Raw genomic sequence first — 22,137 nt, forward strand, 5'->3', positions numbered from 1 at the left:
AAGCAGTGGTATCAACGCAGAGTACTTGCACCATTCAAGTTGCCTAAAGGGCAGGTTACGCTAAAAGCAGTTTCTTGAGAAGTAATTAATGAGTAATAAAAAATAATGAGAAGTTTGTTTTAAGACTAATTTCGAGTATTAACAATGAAAACGTGATATTTTTATTGTTAATTTATTGCAGAATCGTAAGCATGGGTTCTCAGTAAGAGAAATCGAAGAAATTGAATTTCGTCGATTACAGCGCCATCTATCATGAATCGAGAAAAATGTTTCAGACAAATTGTATGTGTTTTTAGCCAAAGATTCCGAATATGCAATAAAAAATAGGGGTTCCCATTTAAGATTTCAAACTTGCCCCCCCTCACCGCCCAGGGGAAGGGGTGGGGGGGCTCATTTTAACGTCATTGTACGTCCCCCTCGAAATGACAAAATTTTGATTCTAAACATTTTTTCGTAGTGTGCTTATTTTTCGAGTTATTTGGCTGCCTAAGTTAAAATGGGTCACCCTGTATATATATATATATATATATCTCAATATTATTCCTATAACTTGCACAATTCAATGAAAATTCAAATATGTATATATATTGTGCGTATCGTAGAAATAATACAAGTTCATGTATATATTGTGCAAGTTATAGGAATAATATTGAGACATAAAGGGGAATATGCAAAAGTTTATCCAATTTCTCTCTTTCTCTCCCCACTAATTCAAAAATTAAATCCAGAAATGGAGATATATTTACTACAAAATTAATGATCTTAAAAGATAAAATTGCTAAGGACACAGAAAAAGAAAGCTATACCGTAAAATATTAGGTGTAGTTGAAGATATTAAAAATCGATCAAAGGATATAAAAATAGATGATAAAAGTAAGTAATTAAGTAAAGGATATAGATGTTTTTCTTTTTCTGCATCTTTAGTAACTTTATCCTTTAAGGCTCCTGAGTAGTCGCCGTGAAACTCCGAGTTGACGGTAACGACGTGGGAATAAAGATGCTGCGGTAGGAATAAGAACCCTGTCCAACGACTTATCATATAAGTGAACTGGGATTTATTTATAACTTTCGGCTGGATTTTCTAGCTCACGCCTATTGCTCACTGCTCCCCTCTTTCCCCTTGCTCCTTAGCAACGCATCACCGCATCGTAAATCGTAACTAAGGAGCGCATCACTTAGTCTCAGAAACATGCATATCACAAATGTGATAGCACAATACTCTAGTAAACATAAAACATAAATATTTTAAATTGTTATAGAACGTACATATACGTAATTAATAATAGAATAATAATTATTTTTATTATTAATACAAAATAAAATATTGAATAGAAAATTTTAATGAGAATTTTTACTACTCGACTAGAATATTGTGCTATTATATTTATGATGCGCACGTTCCTGAAACTAACAGAAGAGGGCGCGACCTTGTGGTCACCGAATTAAAAAAGGCTTTTATAGTGTAGTACTCTATTAGAAGAATACTTGAACAAAGGGATAGAGCGCTATGCTCAGCCATTTCCAAGAAAATGATTTAAACAATATGGCTTTCCTTATATCTGGCTCCGTTATATCAATTAGCGAAAAGGTGGTGTAGTTCGGACATTAAGCGCGTGGCTATCACGCATCCAACCCGGGTTCAATTCTTGTCTGTGTCACTCTTTTTCTCATTCTTTTTCATACAATCTAGCAACGAATATTTATTCATGTAAAATAAAATTAATTTAACTAACAATTTTTTTTTTAATTTGCATTTTCGGAAGACAATTTTCTTTTAATTTACTCACGAAACTGGGCATAATTTTTATTAAATTTACAACATTATTTTTTTATGCATTCTACTCGATATAAAATGAAACAAATAAAATGCCACTATTTGAACATAGTTATAATTTAATACAAAATTACAAACAAATGTGTTAAACCTTATTACAAACAAATGTGTTAAAACTTATTCATCCTTGTTATCACTAACATCAACACTCTCTACAGATCGGTTACAACTATTCGGATGATACTTGTCGTAATTACTTGTTGTAATTTTGTATTAATTTATAACTATGTTCAAATAATGGCATTTTATTTACTGCATTTTATATCGGATAGAATGTATAAAATAACAAGATTGTAAGTTTAAAATTATGCCCAGTTTTATGAGTAAATTAAAAGAAATTTTTTTTTGAATGTGCAAATTTAAAAAGAAAATTGTTGGTTAAATTAACTTTATTTTACATGTATAAATATTCGATTGTATTAAAAAAATGAAAAAAAGTGCTAGAAACAAGAATTGAACCCGTGTCTGATGCGTGATAGCCACCCGCTTTAATGCCCGAGCTACACCGCCTTCTCGCTAATCGATCTAAAGGAGCTGTATATAAGGAAAGCCATATTATTTAAATCAAATTTTCTTGGAAATGACTGAGCATTGCGCCCTTCCTTTGCTCAAGTATTTTTCTAATAGAATACTATGCTATATAAATGATATATAAAAGATATACGCTATATTTATGTTACATGTTAGCTACAAGTTACCAGCATGTTACTCATATCACAGATTAATAGACAGATAGTCAAAGGTCCGGATGAAGGCGAGACAAGCATTTCCATGCAACACACTTTGCCCCTTACTGACCCATTTTGCCCCTGGTTTGAGTCTGGGCTAAACTCCGTTAACTTTACCAAAAGACTTTGCCCCTGGTTCGAGTCCCGGCTAAATTCCTTTGATTTTATCAACAGACTTTGCTCCTGGTGCGAGTCCAGGCTAATTCATCATAAGACGAATGAAATGTGAGAGAGGCTTGCCTCTTATTGTTTCCCTCGCTCCTGAGATAATGATAAGAGTGAGCGAGACAATGACACACAACACACACACACACACACACACACACACACACACACACACACACACACACACACACACACAATGTCTCATTCCTATATTGTCTTACTCGCATTCATATATTCGTCTTGCTCATTTTCAATGCTCATCTCGTTCGCTACAAGGTTGTTGCCGACAAGCGGCCGATGAAAAACTATGAAAATTTGTAAGAGAGATAAATATATTATTAAACAATAAAAGTATTATTGTTTTTATTATTTTTAAGTGATATATTTACACATATAAAAGAAATTACACACACATATATAGGGTGTTAGAAAAGTTTGGAAACGGTCAAATATCTCGAAAACGAAACTTTTCTGAGAAAAATATTTTGAATCAAAATTGTAGAACTGTAAGTCGTGCATTATATAATAATATTAGTATGACCTTAAATAGCACCGTCAAGGTCATATAAAAATCACTTTGAATTTTTTAAGTGGAACCTCCTATTTTTCATTACATTGTTGTGCCTCCGGGAGAGGCACGGTAGTTGGGATCGTTTGCCGGAAGGAATTTAGGAATTCGGGCTCCGCCCGAGAACTGCACTGACTTTATTTAAATAAAAGTGACACTTTTGCATTTAAATAAATATATAAATATCTGTTTTATTCGTGACTTGACTTAATTACAATGTTCCCGCACTTTCGCTCGCGTCGCGTATCGCGATAACGGATATCTTGTCGTGCGCGTGTCTAGAGTCGAGTTTCGGTCTCGAGACTCACTTCTCGCTTCTTTGTATGTATTTCTGCCGACTGTTAGCGATTTCACACGCGTGGAGGTAATTAGGAATAAAGATTGCCCGCGTAATATTAATGGTACAAACTGCCCGCTTGATAGTTACGGTGACTACCCGCGTAATATTAGTTAATGATAAAGACAGCCCGCGTAATATTAATGGTAAAGACTGCCCGCCGCTCGTTAGCGATGGGTCTTTTTATTATCTCCCTTTGGTTTCCTGGGAGAGGATCGTTTAGCGACAAGACTATGTGTCGTGTCGCTTGATTTTGGCAAAATCCGGATGCAAGCTAAGGAGTTCTAAGTAGGACTTCTTTGCTTGCATTTTCGCAATTTCTTTATTCCTTTTTACTTCGCTTTTAAGTAGGACTTCTACGTTGCATTTTCGCAATGTCCTTCTTCCGCTTGCCCTGATTTCCGCGGTTTCGCAGTGAAATGATTGCACGGTCGCTCGGGCTTCACGCGTGGTTCGCGTTGTCAGCACTTCGCTCGGTCAACGCTTGTAACATTATCTGTATTCGCGTTACACGTTGAGCAATACCTTATTGTATAAAATAATATATATCTAAAATAATATATATTTATTAATTCGTGTATAACCTTTTCAGGTTATAACAACATCTTCTTGTAGCTTATCTCGAGAGCTTTCCAAAACACTATAATAAAGTATTTTTTCATTAAGTACTTTTTGAGTTATTTTATATTTTAATCTGACATATTCTGATATAAAAAATAAAATATTTCGTAAAATATTCAGTTTTCGATCATTTTACCGTAATACTTCTATGTACAGAATAATAAGACAAATTAATTAGTGCCAAAAAAAACAAATAATTGTTTAAAAAAATACATTGTACATAATTTTCTTAAAAACAATTTTTTTTTATACTAATTGATTTGTCTCATTATTCTGTACATAGAAGTATTACGGTAAGATTATCAAAAACTAAATATTTTACGAGATATTTTATTTTTTATATCAAAATATGTCAGATTAAAATATAAAATTACTCAAAAAGTACTTAATAAAAAAATACTTTATTATAGTGTTTTGGAAAGCTTTCGATGACAGCTACAAGAATACTAAATAAAAAATGAGGGTTTCACTTAAGATTTTAAAGTTGACCTTCATATAACCTTCAAATGATTTTTCAAGGTCAAATCATTGTCACTATCTTATGGCCCCCTTGAAGCCACACAACTTTTGTTTGAAACATTTTTTTCTTCCGGGCTTGGTTTTTGAGATATTCGACTAGATGTATTAAAATGGGCCACCAAGTATTTAGGAAGATGTCAACAATAAATTTTTTATTAAACGAGAGATTTTTTTTCACAAAATTGTAAGTGTAACAATTTCGACATAATCTACTAAACCCACAATAACATCCTTCTTGTGGCATATTGGATGTTACAAGTAATAATTTAGACCAGTGTTCGGATTTAGTTGCACATTTCGGCCGGATTCCGTGGCTCACGCCTATTGCCTCCCACTCACAATATTCCGATTAGGGACCGGCTGGACGCGCATGCGTGACGCTGAGAATATAGTGATGTACATAATGCATGTAGACGTTATAGCAGGATGTTTCAACAGCTGGAAGTTAAATAATATATATAAGATAAGATTTTTATATATTTAATCGTTCTTTAATTAATCACAATGTATATTTTTATCTACAAGGTGTTAGAAAAATCTGGAAACGGTCAAATATCTCGAAAACAAAACTTTTCTGAGAAAAATGTTTCAAACTAAAGTTGTAGAGCTCTAAGTGGCGCATTATATAATAATATTAGTATGACCTTAAATAGCACCGGCAAGGTCATATAAAAATTACTTTGAATTTTTTAAATAGAACTCCCTATTTTTCATTACATATTCTTGTAGCTTATTTCGAGAGCTTTCCAAAACACTATAATAAAGTATTTTTTCATTAAGTACTTTTTGAGTTATTTTATATTTTAATCTGACATATTTTGATATAAAAAATAAAATATTTCGTAAAATATTCAGTTTTACTTTTATGTACAGAATAATGAGACAAATCAATTAGTGCAAAAAAAACAAATAATTGTTTAACAAAATACATTGTAAATAATTTTCTTAAAAACAATTATTTTTTATACTAATTGATTTGTTTTATTATTCTGTACATAAAAGCATTACGGTAAGATTATCGAAAACTAAATATTTTATGAGATATTTAATTTTTTATATCAAAATATGTCAGATTAAAATATAAAATAACTTAAAAAGTACTTAATAAAAAAATACTTTATTATAGTGTTTTGGAAAGCTCTCGAGATAAGCTAACAAGAATATGTAATAAAAAATAGGAGGTTCTATTTAAAAAATTCAAAGTGATTTTTATATGACCTTGACGGTGCTATTTAAGATCATACTAATATTATTATATAATGCGCCACTTAGAGCTCTACAACTTTAATTTGAAATATTTTTCTTAGCAAAGTTTCATTTTCGAGATATTTGACCGTTTCCAGACTTTTCTAACACCCTGTATATATGTATATATATTTTATTTTTTAATATATTTTTAAAACATTTTTTAAATATTTTAAATGTAGCCGGGTAATAGTGCCCCTTTTATTTGTATGAGATACTTTACTGATGCCGTATTCCCTTACATGCGCGTGCAACCGGTCCCTAATCGGTGGACAGTGTGTCCACTCACCGCTCATGCGTTAACAACGAGTCGCCAGATACGCGTAACTAAGCGCAACGCTTTGTCTCAGGAGCGTCTGTATATAAGAATGCCCAAATATAATTATTAGACAATACTTCTCTATAATTAAAAGTTTTTCTTCAATATTTTATATCAATGAAATATAAAATATTGAAGAAAAACTTTTAGAATTTTGAGAATTTTTGCGGTGCATTTAAAAAAGTCTTATTATTATATTTGGGCATTTTTACATATGAACGCTCCTGAAACAAAGCGTCGCGCTCCTTAGTTACGCGTATCTGGCGACTCGTCGCTAACGTACGAGCGGTGAGTGGGGGGCAAGGCGTGAGCCACGGAATCGGGCCGAAATGTGCAACTAAATTCGAGCACTGATTTAGACGAAAAAGTCAGTTTCTGATACCAATGAAATACAACATTACCATTAGGTAAAATAATGGAAACATTTAAAAAAAGCAGTGGTATCAACGCAGAGTACTAAACTGTAATTTCTTGAAAAGAGTTAAACAATTTCAGGATGGTCAAAAAAAAGAAGAAGGGATAGCAAGGGTAACATCATCAACATATCTAAAATAAAACAACAATACTAAGGATAATCTGAGAGGGCTGTTTGTTTAAAATCTTCATAATGTTATTCCCCAGAATGAGAGACAAAAGAGAACCCATTGGAGTACCAAAGGTTGTTTATAAATACAGGTTGTTTATAAATTTTCCCATCAAATTTAAAAAAAGTGGAATTTAACTCAAGACAGACTCTTTCCAGAAAGAAATTCACCATACGTGATGCTCGTATTTTTGCTAATCTTGGTGCCATCATTTACCTATCCCTTTAAAAGCTAGCTCAATCGGAACATTCATAAACAAAGAAACAACATCCAATGAAATCAATTGATAATATTCATCGATAGTTCTTGAGTTTAATTTTTTAACCAGATCATAGCTGTTGGAGATGTGGCTATGAGTCTTAAGAATGTTTTTAAAGATGATGTTGTGTAAGAAGACTGCAAAAAAATGGAGAAGACTATTAGTAGAAGAGACAATAATTCTTAGAGAATAATTTTCTTTGTGAACTTTAGGGAGATCATAGCGGAAATAATTGCTCAAGAGAAGTGATTTCGACAAATGCTTTTATTTGAAATAAAAATATAATATTTTAATATGCATCACGTACTGCGTCTAGGCTCCAATTGGCCTTTCTTCTTTCTTATTAAAATACTTTAAAACATTTTTATTATAATAAGTTTTTAGATGAGTAATGTATAAAAGATAAGACATCCCTTTGTTCAAACTTTGAAGTATAAATCTGATTTCGTTATATTTTTATAATTTAATAAATAATATAAAAGATAAAAGTATTATAAAAAAAAATTTTGTATATTTCTTGTCTCAGGTGAGCTTTGTCGCCCACTCAATTGTAAGAAGAAGGAACTTTGCCTCTTGGAAAACATGTTTACTGCTGTCTGCGTCTCAAAAAAAGAACTTCATAAATCAGGGTAAGTATCAAGGTTTATTTCTATATTTTTGAATATAAGAACGTTTTAAGATAAGACATACAATTACAATTATTACAATTATATAATACATATATTACAATTATTAGACATATATTACAATTATATAATATTTTTTATATAAAAATTTGGATGTTATATTATAATATATATATATATAATATATATATATATATATATATACAGGGTGTCCCATTTTAAAGGACCCACTCAAATATCTCAGAAACAGTGCGTTAAATCGAAAAATGTTTCAAACAAAAGTTGTGTGGCTTCAAGGGGGCCATAAGATGGTGACAATGATTTGACCTTGGAAAATCATTTGAAGGTTATATGAAAGTCAACTTTAAAATCTTAAGTGAAAACCCCCATTTTTTATTTAGTATTTTGTAGCTGACATCGAGAGCTTTCCAAAATACTATAATAAAGTATTTTTTTATTAAGTACTTTTTGAGTAATTTTATATTTTAATCTGACATATTTTGATATAAAAAATAAAATATTTTATAAAATATTCAGTTTTCGATAATTTTACCGTAATACTTCTATGTACAGAATAATAAGACAAATTAATTAGTGCCAAAAAAAAAACAAATAATTGTTTAAAAAAATACATTGTAAATAATTTTCTTAAAAATAATTGTTTTTTATACTAATTGATTTGTCTCATTATTCTATACATAGAAGTATTACGGTAAGATTATCAAAAACTAAATATTTTACGAGATATTTAATTTTTTATATCAAAATATGTCAGATTAAAATATAAAATAACTCAAAAAGTATTTAATAAAAAAATACTTTATTATAGTGTTTTGGAAAGCTCTCGATGTCAGCTACAAGAATACTATATAAAAAATGGGGATTTCTATTTAAGATTTTAAAGTTGACCTTCACATGACCTTCAAATGATTTTCCAAGGTCAAATCATCGTCACCATCTTATGGCCCCCTTGAAGCCACACAACTTTTGTTTGAAACATTTTTCGATTCAACGCAATGTTTTTGAGATATTTGAGTGGGTCCTTTAAAATGGGACACCCTGTATATATATGGGTGCGTGCGTGCGTGCGTGCGTGCGTGCGTGCGTGCGTGCGTGTTTAAATTATAGTTAAATTTATACGTGCAATTAAATATTATATGATGATCAATAATAATAGTAGGATAATAGATAACAGAGGTAAACGAATACACAATATGTAAAACACGAGTTAGACTTGGTAACTTGTTTTTTTATCGTCGATACTTCGTATATCATATCAGCGGGATAGAGAAATAGCAGAATTGCCAATCTTCGTTTGACATTATTTTTTAACAGTCGTAACCGCAGTTTTATAGACTAACAATTATATTATTAATAATTATATTATAAACAAAAGATATCGGGCTAATTAAGAGCTGAGCGCGGTTACATTTGTGCAAATATTCTAATTAATAATTATTTATTGTAATAAATTTTGAAGGTTTAATTATATTATATTAACAATTATATTTTTTTAATTGCTATTGCGTAAGTACATTATACTAAGTATATACTTATAAGTATATAAGTATATATACTTATAGCATGAAAGCTAAATATATGCAAGTAATACATAATGGCGAAGTGCACAATGATGAGATGAATCTATCATGCAATAGATGACTCAAGTTCAATTCTACAGACATCTAAACAAAATGTTTTTATATGTTTTGTTATATAATCATTATTATATTTTGTGTGACAGTTATATTTAGAACAATTGTTAATATTTTGAAAATATGTTGACCATTTCGTAACATACACATATTGAATTGTATGTGTATATAAAAATTATTATTAAAATCATTATTATTAAAAAATATATTGCTTAAATTATTATAATTAATATAATAGTTTAATCAACATAATCTTTTTTAATATAATACATTTAAAATACATAATATAAAAATGTTAAAATATATTTTTGTAAAGGCTGTTAATTTCAAAAGAATACTTAATTGTAAGATAAAAGAATACTTAGCTTTTCATAGTTAATTTTGATTTATTATAACATATACATTAACATATACATAAAATAAATTTTGGTAATTATGCATATTAGGTTACACCTCACCGATGACTTTGACCTTCACATATGTTGTCAAGGACATGACCCTGAGTAACTTTTCCTTATAACTTAATCGGCGGTCTCTTATAGTTTCTGAAATATTTAAAGTTATGATTTCACAATTTAAATGATTTTTCTATTATAAAATTAATAAAAATTAAGGTTGTTTACATTGTATTTACCTAGATCAGACGTGAAAAAAGTTCTTTACATTTCCAGAGACGAAGTTCTTTGGGTTTTTTTTTACTTTCCACGTAAAGCGAGGTTCAACGCAAACCTATGTGTTTAGTTCTATTTATAGTGGAGCCTACTACGTCCACGCATATACTTCCCCACACAACAATTGTAGGGGCGGGCCTCGCTTTGCTTTGTAAACTATATGCTAAGTTAATGGATACAGAATGGAGGGAGCTCCACTTCCGGAAGATATAACCTAACCCAAATCTATTTCTGATTTAATTTTTTTTATTTTTAACTTTATTTTGTTAACGTTATTTTTCGTTAACAAAACGTTAACTTTAAATCTCTTGAACATGGGTTGGGTTAGGTTAGTTTTTTTCGGGGAAAGGGTGTGCAAGGCGTCGATGCGTTCGATTTATTACACATAAATCATTCTGCTAAGATACGCTCTATTAAATGTACATAGTGTCAGAAAAATTACGTTTTATTTAGTACACTTTTTTTATTAATAACTTTTCAATGAACATCGAGCGATCCTTGTCGGTGAGGGGTCCGCAGAAAGGGGGGAGAGGACCGCGGCGAAATCTATTGGCGACGGGTCCGCGGAGAAGAGGGAACGCACGCGTCCACGAGTAGATGTGAGAGAGATAGCGCGAGGCGTCCGTAATGTGTGGGAGAGGGACAGTGCTAATGATATTCTATGGGCGTTGGAGAAGGTTAGCGCGAAGATATTGCATGCACGTTGGAAAGAGATAGCGCACAGGTATGAGAGAGAGAGATAGCGCGAGGCATTCGTAATGTGTGGGAGAGGAATAGCGTCCGCATGCACTTGGGAGAGAGAGAGAGAGAAAGAGAGAGAGAGAGAGAGAGAGAGGGGGGGGAGGGAGGGGGGGAGAGAGAGAGAGAGAGAAAGAGTGAGAGAGAGATTTGATTGATTGATTGATCTTTATTAGTTTTCTCAGCTATTTGTAATACAAATCTAGTTTACATTAATTACAATATACTCCTTTAACATTCGCTTAAACGGCACAATTCTTTCATTCCGCTTTATTTCAGCAGGCAAGGCGTTATACATTTTCACTCCTTCGTAAAACATACTCTTTTGCGCACTCCTTGTTCTGCGATATTTTATTGCAATATCCCCAGCTTGTCGTGTTTGCCTTTCACTCTCATTTCCCACAATTTCTAATCTATTTCTTAATTGCTCCGGTAACATGTTCCTTAAAATCTTAAAAATAAATATACACACATTATAATATAGCCTCTGTTTTATGGACATAAACTGCAGCGCTTGCAGCATACGCTCCACTTTGGTATGTCTATCACATTGCAATATGATCCTCATGGCCCGGTTTTGTGCTTTTTGCAATTTACTCAGCTGTGTTTCTCCCATATCAATTAACAGCGTCGCACAATACTCAAAGTGAGGTGCTATAATATACAATACAGCTAGTGTATGCCGATATATAATTACCTATTATATTAAAAAAACTCGTTTTTTTCCCTATTTTCTTTAGCATTTAATCACAGTGGTCCTTAAATCGTAGTCTATCGTCAATAATTATGCCTAGGTATTTCATTATTTCCACACGTTCAATCTCAGTTCCATCCAAACATTTCAATGTTATATTACCTCGCAGTTCTTTTCTTATACTTCTAACAATCATATATTTCGTTTTTCCTGCATCCACTCTTCTACTATAGTAAATGCCATATTCATTTTGCCCTCTAATTCCGCGCTGCTTTCTCCAGTTACATATATTAACGTATCATCTGCAAACATTTTTATACTACATCCTTCTGGACAGATTTTTATTATATCATTTATATATACTATAAATAATAAAGGTCCTAATACAGATCCTTGCGGTACTCCATATTCTGTGGTCATTAATTTAGACCATTTATTGTTAAATTGAACCTGCTGTGTTCTATCCTTTAAATATGATCTTAACCATTCTATAACCATTCCCCTAATTCCATATTGACATAATTTCTCTAATAATCTTTCTCTATCTATTGTTTCAAAGGCTCGCTTAAGATCCATGAAAATTACCCCTACCATTTTTGCCTCACTAACTATCAATTTCCACTCATCAATGACTGTTTGAATCGCTGTTTCACACGAATACTGTTTTCTAAAGCCCGACTGATGTTCTGTTATAATACAGTTATCTTCCAAATACGTTTCAATTTACTTTTTAACTACTAATTCTAACACTTTTTCAAATATTGGTAACATATTTATAGGCCTAAATTCACTTGCTTTTCTAGCTTTCTCTATTTTTGGAATCGGTATTATTGTAGACGTTTTCCAACCTTTTGGACAGCAACCTTCCTTCAAAGAATTATTTATTATATCAACAAATTCCTCTTTTATTACGCAAAATGCTGCCTTTAATATATCGCTAGTTATTCCCTCCTCTGTACCTTTCTTTTTCGGTAGTCCCATAACAATTTCCTGTAAATGCTCTATACTAATCATTTCAAAATTTTCCATAATTCCCTCGTTTTCAATAACATAAATAATTCTTTTACATGCATTCCCAGTTTTACTCCCATTTATAGATTTTACTATACTATTAATACTTTATATATAATATAAATTAAATTTATCTGCTATATTGCATCCTTCAGTGCTGTCTAATATTTCAAAATCTATATTCTCTACTTCCCTCTTACCTCCTGGTTCGCCTCTAATTATTTCTTTTAGTGTTTTCCATATAGATGTAGGATTTTCTTTATTAAGATCTATCATATTTTCATAATATTCTTTCTTCTTTGTCTTAATTAATTTAACTACTGTATTTCTTTCAATTTTTAATTGCAACCAATTTTGTTTCGTGTCAGCATACAATGCCTTTTTATATGCCGCATCCCTTTTGGCCGCTGCTTCTCTTATTTCATCCGAAAATCACTTTTTCCCTTCCCATATTCTCGGAATTCTAAAATTTTTTCTAGGTGCTGTAGCGTCCAACGCATTTACTATACTATCAACAAATTTCTTCGCTCTAACACTGATATTCATATCTTGGTTTTTCTCTAATTTATTTTCCACTAATTTAATAAATTCATCTATATTAAACTCTCTATGATTCCTAACACTAAGTTCTCTGTATTTATTATCAAATTTATTCGCATTCAGTTCAACTTTTAGTCACGCATGGTCCGTTATTTTAGGTTATGCATTATCTGCACTTCTATTTTATTATTAGCAAAAATTAAATCTATAATTGTTTTACTATCTTTCGTAATTCTCGTCGGTTTATTTACATATTGTTTCATGCCTAAGCTCAACATTGTCGTTTGTAACTTCCTTGTATAAAACGAATCTAACATAATATCTATATTAAAGTCTCCTATTACCATACATTCTCCCCGTATTATTAACTCTTCTATTATATCCTCCAGAAATCTCACGAAATCACCATGCGATGCACTCGGTGAATGATATATTACCATTATTATTCCTCTATACAATTTGTCTTTCACCTCAATTGCAGCACACCAACAATTCGATTCTAATTTTTTTACTAATACTATTTCATATTTAACATCATTCCTTATATATAAAACAACCCCTCCTGTATTTCTATTTTCAGCATCGCATCTAATTATACTATAACCTGGCACGTTTACTTCACTGTCTTCAATTTCAGCGGTCAATCTTGTCTCTGATAACGCTTTGAATGCCGGCTTTACTTTCTTCATAATCTGATGTTGTATCTCATCTTTATGCGCCATCAAACTTTGCGCGTTTGTATACAATATTATTTCCGCTTCCTTCTGTAGTTGCTATTTCGCATCTTCCCAGCCGGCTCTCCTCTTCTCCTCCTGTATCGCCCTTTTAAATGTTGGACATTCTGGGCTAAGGACGTCGTGTTCATCACTTATCTTCAGGTTGTATGTTCGAATTTTAAACATACAATTTACACATTTTTTCTTTGTTGCCGTACATTCAATCGCTTTATGATTTTCCGCACATTTGTGGCATGTTTCATCTCGCATACAGTTTTTTGCAATATGATAGTATCCCCAGCATTTAAAGCATCTTTTAACATTAATGTGATTGAATATAGGACATTTTCTCCATCCTACATTTAGTTTCCCTTTTTTTAACATCAATTCATTCGTTTCTTCATCTACTTCAATTATTATCGAACCTTCTTCTTTTTCTTTTCTTCTAAGTTGATTATTATCATTTCTTTTTTCTTTAACTATTTTCTTCACTATTCGCATTTGGAATCCATCATTTATTGCATCAATTCTATTCTGCTTCTTGATTGTAGTTATTAAGTCATCATCATCCAATCTCATTTCTTCTTCGCTGACATTGATAATTTTTATTTTAGGCTTTATCTGCGGTGATTCCGTAACTTTGAAATTTTCTCCTAGTTTGTCCTGCACTGTGGCTTTCAGCGTTTTCATTTCTTCTCCAGTTTCACAACCCATGATCACTGTTCCCTTGCTTCCTTTTTTTAGCTTCGTTATTCCCATCGCCATGTTTTTGATATCTACCTTTTCTTTTATCAATTTTTTTGTAACTTCACTCTCTTGTTGAATCTTGGGTTTGATAATTATAACATTCTCTTTCTTTTTCTCTTTAACCGCTTCACTATGGCTCCTTTGTATTCCTCCTGTTGATCCACTTCCTTCTCCCTGTATCATTCTTTTCAGCTCTTCTAGCAATTCCTGCTTAACATTTCCCAATTCTTCACGAACTATTTCCTTGACCATCATTTTAATTTCCTTCTTACATGCTGTTTCATCTTTTAATTCTTTTACAACTTTTACCAGCCAATCTATTTTTACGTCAATAGTCGATGATCCACTCGCTCCTGATATTCTATTTCCACTACTTGGCGTCGTAAACGAACCTGTAGATCCTGTAGATCCTAGCCTGTCCCTGCCGCCCTCGGCCACTGCCGATGCCTTCTTCATGTCTGCTTCACTTTCAATTGTAAATCTGTCAAATGGGCCAGAACACGGTACCAATTCTTGATTTTTATCGTAAATCCTATACTTGCTTACACATTCTGGATGGTAAAACAGCTTAATTTGATTCACATAATAGCAAGACTTGCATGTTATCACCTGATTTTTTATTCTCTTTTGACATGCCGAGCATCGATATTCAGCATATTCATCGTCCATGCCGATAATTATCGGCCGAAACCGCAAATATCAGCGTAAGCGATCAGTCACCTCTGTTCCACTGTCACACGTCAGCACTTTTGTGTCCACCTTTAATGTCTACCTTTCGTGTGAGACTTTGGTGTCCCAAACAGAAAATGCACTTCTCACGCCCACAAAACAGCATATCCCGGCTAGATAACACTCATGGCTAATGCCGGTCTATGCCGCTATGACTTGAATAACTTTCTATCACTCCCCGTAACTATTTAACCGTTTAAAAGTTATTACTTTTGCGGAGCGATGTTTGACACGTCTTCTCCTCCAGAGAGAGAGAGAGAGAGAGAGAGGGAGGGAGGGAGGGAGGGAGGGAGAGAGGGAGGGAGAGAGAGAGAGAGAGAGAGAGAGAGAGAGAGAGAACGCGAGGCATGCACATCGATAATGCGAGATATGATGTTCGTAAGACGGTGGGTATGAGGGAGATAGTGTGAGACGATTGCACGCATGAGAGAGGGAAAGAGAGAGAGTGAGAGGGAGAGAGAGAGAGAGAGAGAGAGATAATGCGATGTGTTTGGATGGTTGTGGGAATAGGAAAAGGATTGCATTGGCATTGGCGTGGGAAAAGGATGACGTTCGCATGCACTTTGAAGAGAAAGATAGCGCGAGGCATGTACAAGTAGGAATAGGAAAGAAGAAGGCGCAGAAATAATCGACATTTTTTATATATAATAATAATAATAATAAGTTTATTCAATATGAAAATTGTGTATAAATGTCATATAAATGTGTCTTTAAAAAACAATAAAAAAAATAATAATAATACTAATGATATAAAATATATATAATAATAAAAATGTGCGTATGAGACGTTCCATCTAAAACAGAAAAAAACATATCTCATTAGTATCCTAATTTAAATATTATAAAATTTGTTAAAATAGATACTTACAATTAATTCTTCGAGTATTTCAATGCAGTTCTCGTCCATAACGAGGCGTCAGCTGCATTTATATTTTCCAATCCCACTTCTTGGACTGAATAATGATCTCTCAAACAATGGTCCAAAAATATTGTACGAGATTTCTTCAAGCCGATTTCTCGGCCTTGTACCTTTTGTACAATTGAAGTAACAGGAGTGTTTGTCGATAACGCCGGACACAGACATTTATAGGTTTGTAATGTTTGCGTAACAAATGTCTTAAACTTTCAAGTCGCGCGATTTGGCTAACTAGCGATTGAATGCCCTGCCCTTGTTGTAACATCTCGAGTCGGTACTGTTCTTCCAACCAGTCGAGACATTTAAGGCACTTTCTTTCCCATATATCGCATGAATCCGCATTGCCCACATGTATGTAAAATTCCCATAGAAATTGTTCTAATTGCGCAAAACGTTTGAAGTCCCCCATATTTCCTATTTAAGCCTTTTCACAACACAAGTTTTTGTCCAGCTTATACAGTGCAAATTGGACACATATTTCAGGGCATTATTTGATATAGCGGTTTCCTACACTCTCTGCAAAACGTCCTAGGATTAGATCATAAATTGCATTTTCATGTTGTCGCACAACACGAATATTTGAAAATAAGTCTGAAATTCGCATAAAACAACATGTGCAAATTTTTTCGTTGTCCTCACTTTTATAATAAAAATATATACAGCACATTTTCACCACACCTAAACTATTTATTTCAACTCGATCTAAAGTACGTTGATTTATGTTTGTAATATCACTACTGCAGTCACTATCGTAATCGGAATTCTTCGAAAGTACGCGGTCTTCGTCTGATGAATCATCCAAAGAATTCTCAATTTCTATTAAGTTGTCATCTTCAAGAATGACATCCTTATCTTCAATAACCATAACTTCTTCATCAGCCATAACACATATTATTAAGATCATCGTAAGGGCGTGAACGATTGCGTACTATAACGTTGCACACTCCTCTCGTTTATATATATTTTAATTTCATATATTTTGTTTCCTTCTAACTGGAGTATCACGTCTCATCTATCTCACCATTTTTCTACATCTTTAGCAGAGTGAGAGAAAAATTTAAATTTTGCAGACTGTGGATATCTATTACATGGTTTTTATTTATATATAAAGGATAGGATAAATAATTAAATTCACAGATAAATAGTAAAACAGCTTACCATATTTATTACAAGCATCGTAAAGAATATCACTTACAGCACATGTCAATAACTCGCAATCTATGAGTAATTCGCTGTCAAACATATCACTTTCACGTATTGCTTTTGCAGCGTCGCATACATTACCGATATGATTACGTTGTAAAACAATTACAAATTGTTTGAATTTTTCATTTACAATATGCGTATCTTCGCATAGCCAATAATGCATATGATCTATACATTTTTCTAAATCGAATAAATATAATAGAGTAGATGGCTTCAGATATTAAGAATTATTAGATAATGTCAATTTTACAATATTCGAATTTTAACCACTTCGAATGTCAAATCTCGAATCGGCAATGGGGTTTCAGTCGATTGTAGAAGTCGCTCAATGTCCACACGTTTCTACATCAACGATTTCCACGTTTCAAAAGGCAATATTATTTGATTGCCTTGATTGTCACCGAGAGCCAGTTCCAGATACAGCTCCAACGTTTATTCCAATGTCCAAATATTTGTATGATGTCGAGGTTAAGGCGTATCGTCTTCCAAGTATACAAACCGAACAACGAGGCTCGGATGAAATGCTAGGGAATAATAAAATATTATTTATAAAAATATTCAGAAAGTATAAAAATATTTAAAAGTATAAAATTTTTTAAGTTAATTAAAACTTACTTGTTACATTTCTTCTTCTTACACGGTGAAGTTTCAGCAACATTTTGAATTAGAACCTAATAATTCATGCGGCTTCCTTCAGTGGGATACATTTCTTATATGAACCTTTTTACACAAGTGGTCGATGCAATACTGAATGTATTAAATATATTTAAAATATGTATAAACGTTGTAAAATTATAATATGGTGGGGATTATTGCCAACACATTATTTTTTTCAATTTTTTTAACTATTCAAGCGCCGATGTGCGGCTGCTTCGCGATGATACCATCCTCAGATATCAGAATCCAAACGCGCGTGTCAAAACATGACAAAATCGTGAAATATAAGAATGATTATCTATTGTACTACGGGATGTCGCGCGGCCTTTAATGTTGTTCCAACTGACTGATCGCTTTATCCTTAAAAGGACTGGGCGTCAGTATTGCCTGCAGCTTATTTGGGACTAGCACGGTGTGGTAGTAAAAAGGCCGTATGTAAAAGCGGAGTGGCGAAATTCTAATATGGTTAATTAACTCTACACTTACAATGCTTGGCCTGATAGCCGATCTAGACGCGATATATACAATGCAGTCTTACGGTCAACGGTCTAGCGGATCGCGGTACGGATGTAAAAGAGCCTTACGATCTTATCTGGACGCGGAGGACAAAGCGGTCTTACAAACTAACAGGTCGCGGTATATACAAAATGGTACTAGAGTCCATCAAAACACGGAGACCAAAGTGGTCTTACGGTTTAACTGGTCGCGGAGTAGACAAACGGTCGCGCGATTTAACTTGACGCGGAGGATGCGGTACGATCTTACAAACTAGCAGGACGCGCTGTCCCAGCAACCGGGTAGCCCGGCATACCCACGGGTAGCCCGTGACCTGATTTAACGAAAGATAGTAAAACAATTATAGATTTAATTTGTGCTAATAATAAAATAGAAATGCAGGTAAAAGTGGCTAAATGGCCATGCGTGGCTAAAAGTTGAACTGAATGCGAATAAATTTGATAATAAATACAGAGAACTTAGTGTTAGGAATCATAGAGAGTTTAATATAGATGAATTTATTAAATTAGTGGAAAATAAATTAGAGAAAAACCAAGATATGAATATCAGTGTTAGAGCGAAGAAATTTGTTAATAGTATAGTAAATGCGTTGGACGCTACAGCACCTAGAAAAAATTTTAGAATTCCGAGAATATGGGAAGGGAAAAAGTGATTTTCGGATGAAATAAGAGAAGCAGCGGCCAAAAGGGATGCGGCATATAAAAAGGCATTGTATGCTGACACGAAACAAAATTGGTTGCAATTAAAAATTGAAAGAAATACAGTAGTTAAATTAATTAAGACAAAGAAGAAAGAATATTATGAAAATATGATAGATCTTAATAAAGAAAATCCTACATCTATATGGAAAACACTAAAAGAAATAATTAGAGGCGAACCAGGAGGTAAGAGGGAAGTAGAGAATATAGATTTTGAAATATTAGACAGCACTGAAGGATGCAATATAGCAGATAAATTTAATTTATATTATATATAAAGTATTAATAGTATAGTAAAATCTATAAATGGGAGTAAAACTGGGAATGCATGTAAAAGAATTATTTATGTTATTGAAAACGAGGGAATTATGGAAAATTTTGAAATGATTAGTATAGAGCATTTACAGGAAATTGTTATGGGACTACCGAAAAAGAAAGGTACAGAGGAGGGAATAACTAGCAATATATTAAAGGCAGCATTTTGCGTAATAAAAGAGGAATTTGTTGATATAATAAATAATTCTTTGAAGGAAGGTTGCTGTCCAAAAGGTTGGAAAACGTCTACAATAATACCGATTCCAAAAATAGAGAAAGCTAGAAAAGCAAGTGAATTTAGGCCTATAAATATGTTACCAATATTTGAAAAAGTGTTAGAATTAGTAGTTAAAAAGTAAATTGAAACGTATTTGGAAGATAACTGTATTATAACAGAACATCAGTCGGGCTTTAGAAAACAGTATTCGTGTGAAACAGCGATTCAAACAGTCATTGATGAGTGGAAATTGATAGTTAGTGAGGCAAAAATGGTAGGGGTAATTTTCATGGATCTTAAGCGAGCCTTTGAAACAATAGATAGAGAAAGATTATTAGAGAAATTATGTCAATATGGAATTAGGGGAATGGTTATAGAATGGTTAAGATCATATTTAAAGGATAGAACACAGCAGGTTCAATTTAACAATAAATGGTCTAAATTAATGACCACAGAATATGGAGTACCGCAAGGATCTGTATTAGGACCTTTATTATTTATAGTATATATAAATGATATAATAAAAATCTGTCCAGAAGGATGTAGTATAAAAATGTTTGCAGATGATACGTTAATATATGTAACTGGAGAAAGCAGCGCGGAATTAGAGGGCAAAATGAATATGGCATTTACTATAGTAGAAGAGTGGATGCAGGAAAAACGAAATATATGATTGTTAGAAGTATAAGAAAAGAACTGCGAGGTAATATAACATTGAAATGTTTGGATGGAACTGAGATTGAACGTGTGGAAATAATGAAATACCTAGGCATAATTATTGACGATAGACTACGATTTAAGGACCACTGTGATTATATGCTAAAGAAAATAGGGAAAAAAACGAGTTTTTTTAATATAATAGGTAATTATATATCGGCATACACTAGCTGTATTGTATATTATAGCACCTCACTTTGAGTATTGTGCGACGCTGTTAATTGATATGGGAGAAACACAGCTGAGTAAATTGCAAAAAGCACAAAACCGGGCCATGAGGATCATATTGCAATGTGATAGACATACCAAAGTGGAGCGTATGCTGCAAGCGCTGCAGTTTATGTCCATAAAACAGAGGCTATATTATAATGTGTGTATATTTATTTTTAAGATTTTAAGGAACATGTTACCGGAGAAATTAAGAAATAGATTAGAAATTGTGGGAAATGAGAGTGAAAGGCAAACACGACAAGCTGGGGATATTGCAATAAAATATCGCAGAACAAGGAGTGCGCAAAAGAGTATGTTTTACGAAGGAGTGAAAATGTATAACGCCTTGCCTGCTGAAATAAAGCGGAATGAAAGAATTGTGCCGTTTAAGCGAATGTTAAAGGAGTATATTGTAATTAATGTAAACTAGATTTGTATTACAAATAGCTGAAAAAGCTAATAAAGATCAATCAATCTCTCTCTCTCTCTATCCTCTCACTCTCCCTCAACAGCTCTTTCGCCCTCCTCACTCCCTCTCCCACACTCCCCCCTCTCTCTATCTTGCTTATTCTTCCTCTTCTTTAATTTTAAATAAACTATTCTTTTTTGCCTTCGCTCTCTCTCTCTCTCTCTCTCTCTCTCTCTGTGTCTTTTGTTTATTTTTTCTCTTCTTTAATTTTAAATAAAACTTCTTTCTTTTTCTTTCTTCTCTCTCTGTCTCTGTCTCTGTCTCTGTCTCTGTCTCTCTCTCTCTCTCTCTCTCTCTCTCTCTCTCTCTCTCTCTCTCTCTCTCTCTCTCTTAATCATCTTTTCTTCTTCCTCTTTCTCTCTATATTAACTTAATTTAATATATTCACAAATAAATATCAATATACTATAATATTTAATTTGCATGAAAATTTTAGGAAATTTAAGAATTAACAAATGCAAGAAATTATATATATTGTATTTTTATCAAACTCGGTATCTTTTACATAAAATAAAAGAAGTTATTATCTCGTAAGCAATAGAATATTTTCTCTTATTGAATTATATTATTATTAATTAAAATATTATTATTAACCTTGCTCACAATATACGAACAAACTCGACTTACTCGATTATACTTGACTCATATCTCATCGACACGCATTTTTAAATATATTTTAAATATATTAATACAATACATATACAAATAAATATCAATATACTATGACATTTAAAATTAAGTAGCATAAATAATATTAATAATATTTAATAAAATATTTAATAATATTAAACAATATTATATTACCTAATATTATATTCCTTATCCTTCTCTTTTCCTTCGGTCTGTCTTTCTGTCTGTCTGTCTGTCTGTTCGTACGTCTGTCTGTCTGTCTGTCTCTCTGTCTCTCTCT

General features: G+C 32.7%; 1 protein-coding gene across 5 annotated transcripts in view; it reads left to right on the forward strand.

Annotated features, from left to right (window-relative positions):
* The window catches only part of Cow (Proteoglycan Cow), a 759,293-nt gene that overhangs the window by 406,938 nt on the left and 330,218 nt on the right, over positions 1-22,137 (forward strand). For 4 of the 5 annotated variants that reach the window (XM_070301119.1, XM_070301120.1, XM_070301118.1 and 1 more), the window contains one exon: positions 7,706-7,808. In XM_070301119.1, the coding sequence (XP_070157220.1) occupies positions 7,706-7,808 (103 nt within the window). Of the gene's footprint in view, positions 1-6,994; positions 7,012-7,705; positions 7,809-22,137 lie in introns of those variants that run through there. The other variant, XM_070301121.1, reaches the window with a different exon arrangement.

Source organism: Polyergus mexicanus, unplaced genomic scaffold (genome assembly GCF_030449975.1).
Source record: "Polyergus mexicanus isolate NDT 795.1 unplaced genomic scaffold, iyPolMexi1.0 SCAF_9, whole genome shotgun sequence".
In the NCBI taxonomy this organism is placed as follows: domain Eukaryota; kingdom Metazoa; phylum Arthropoda; class Insecta; order Hymenoptera; family Formicidae; genus Polyergus; species Polyergus mexicanus.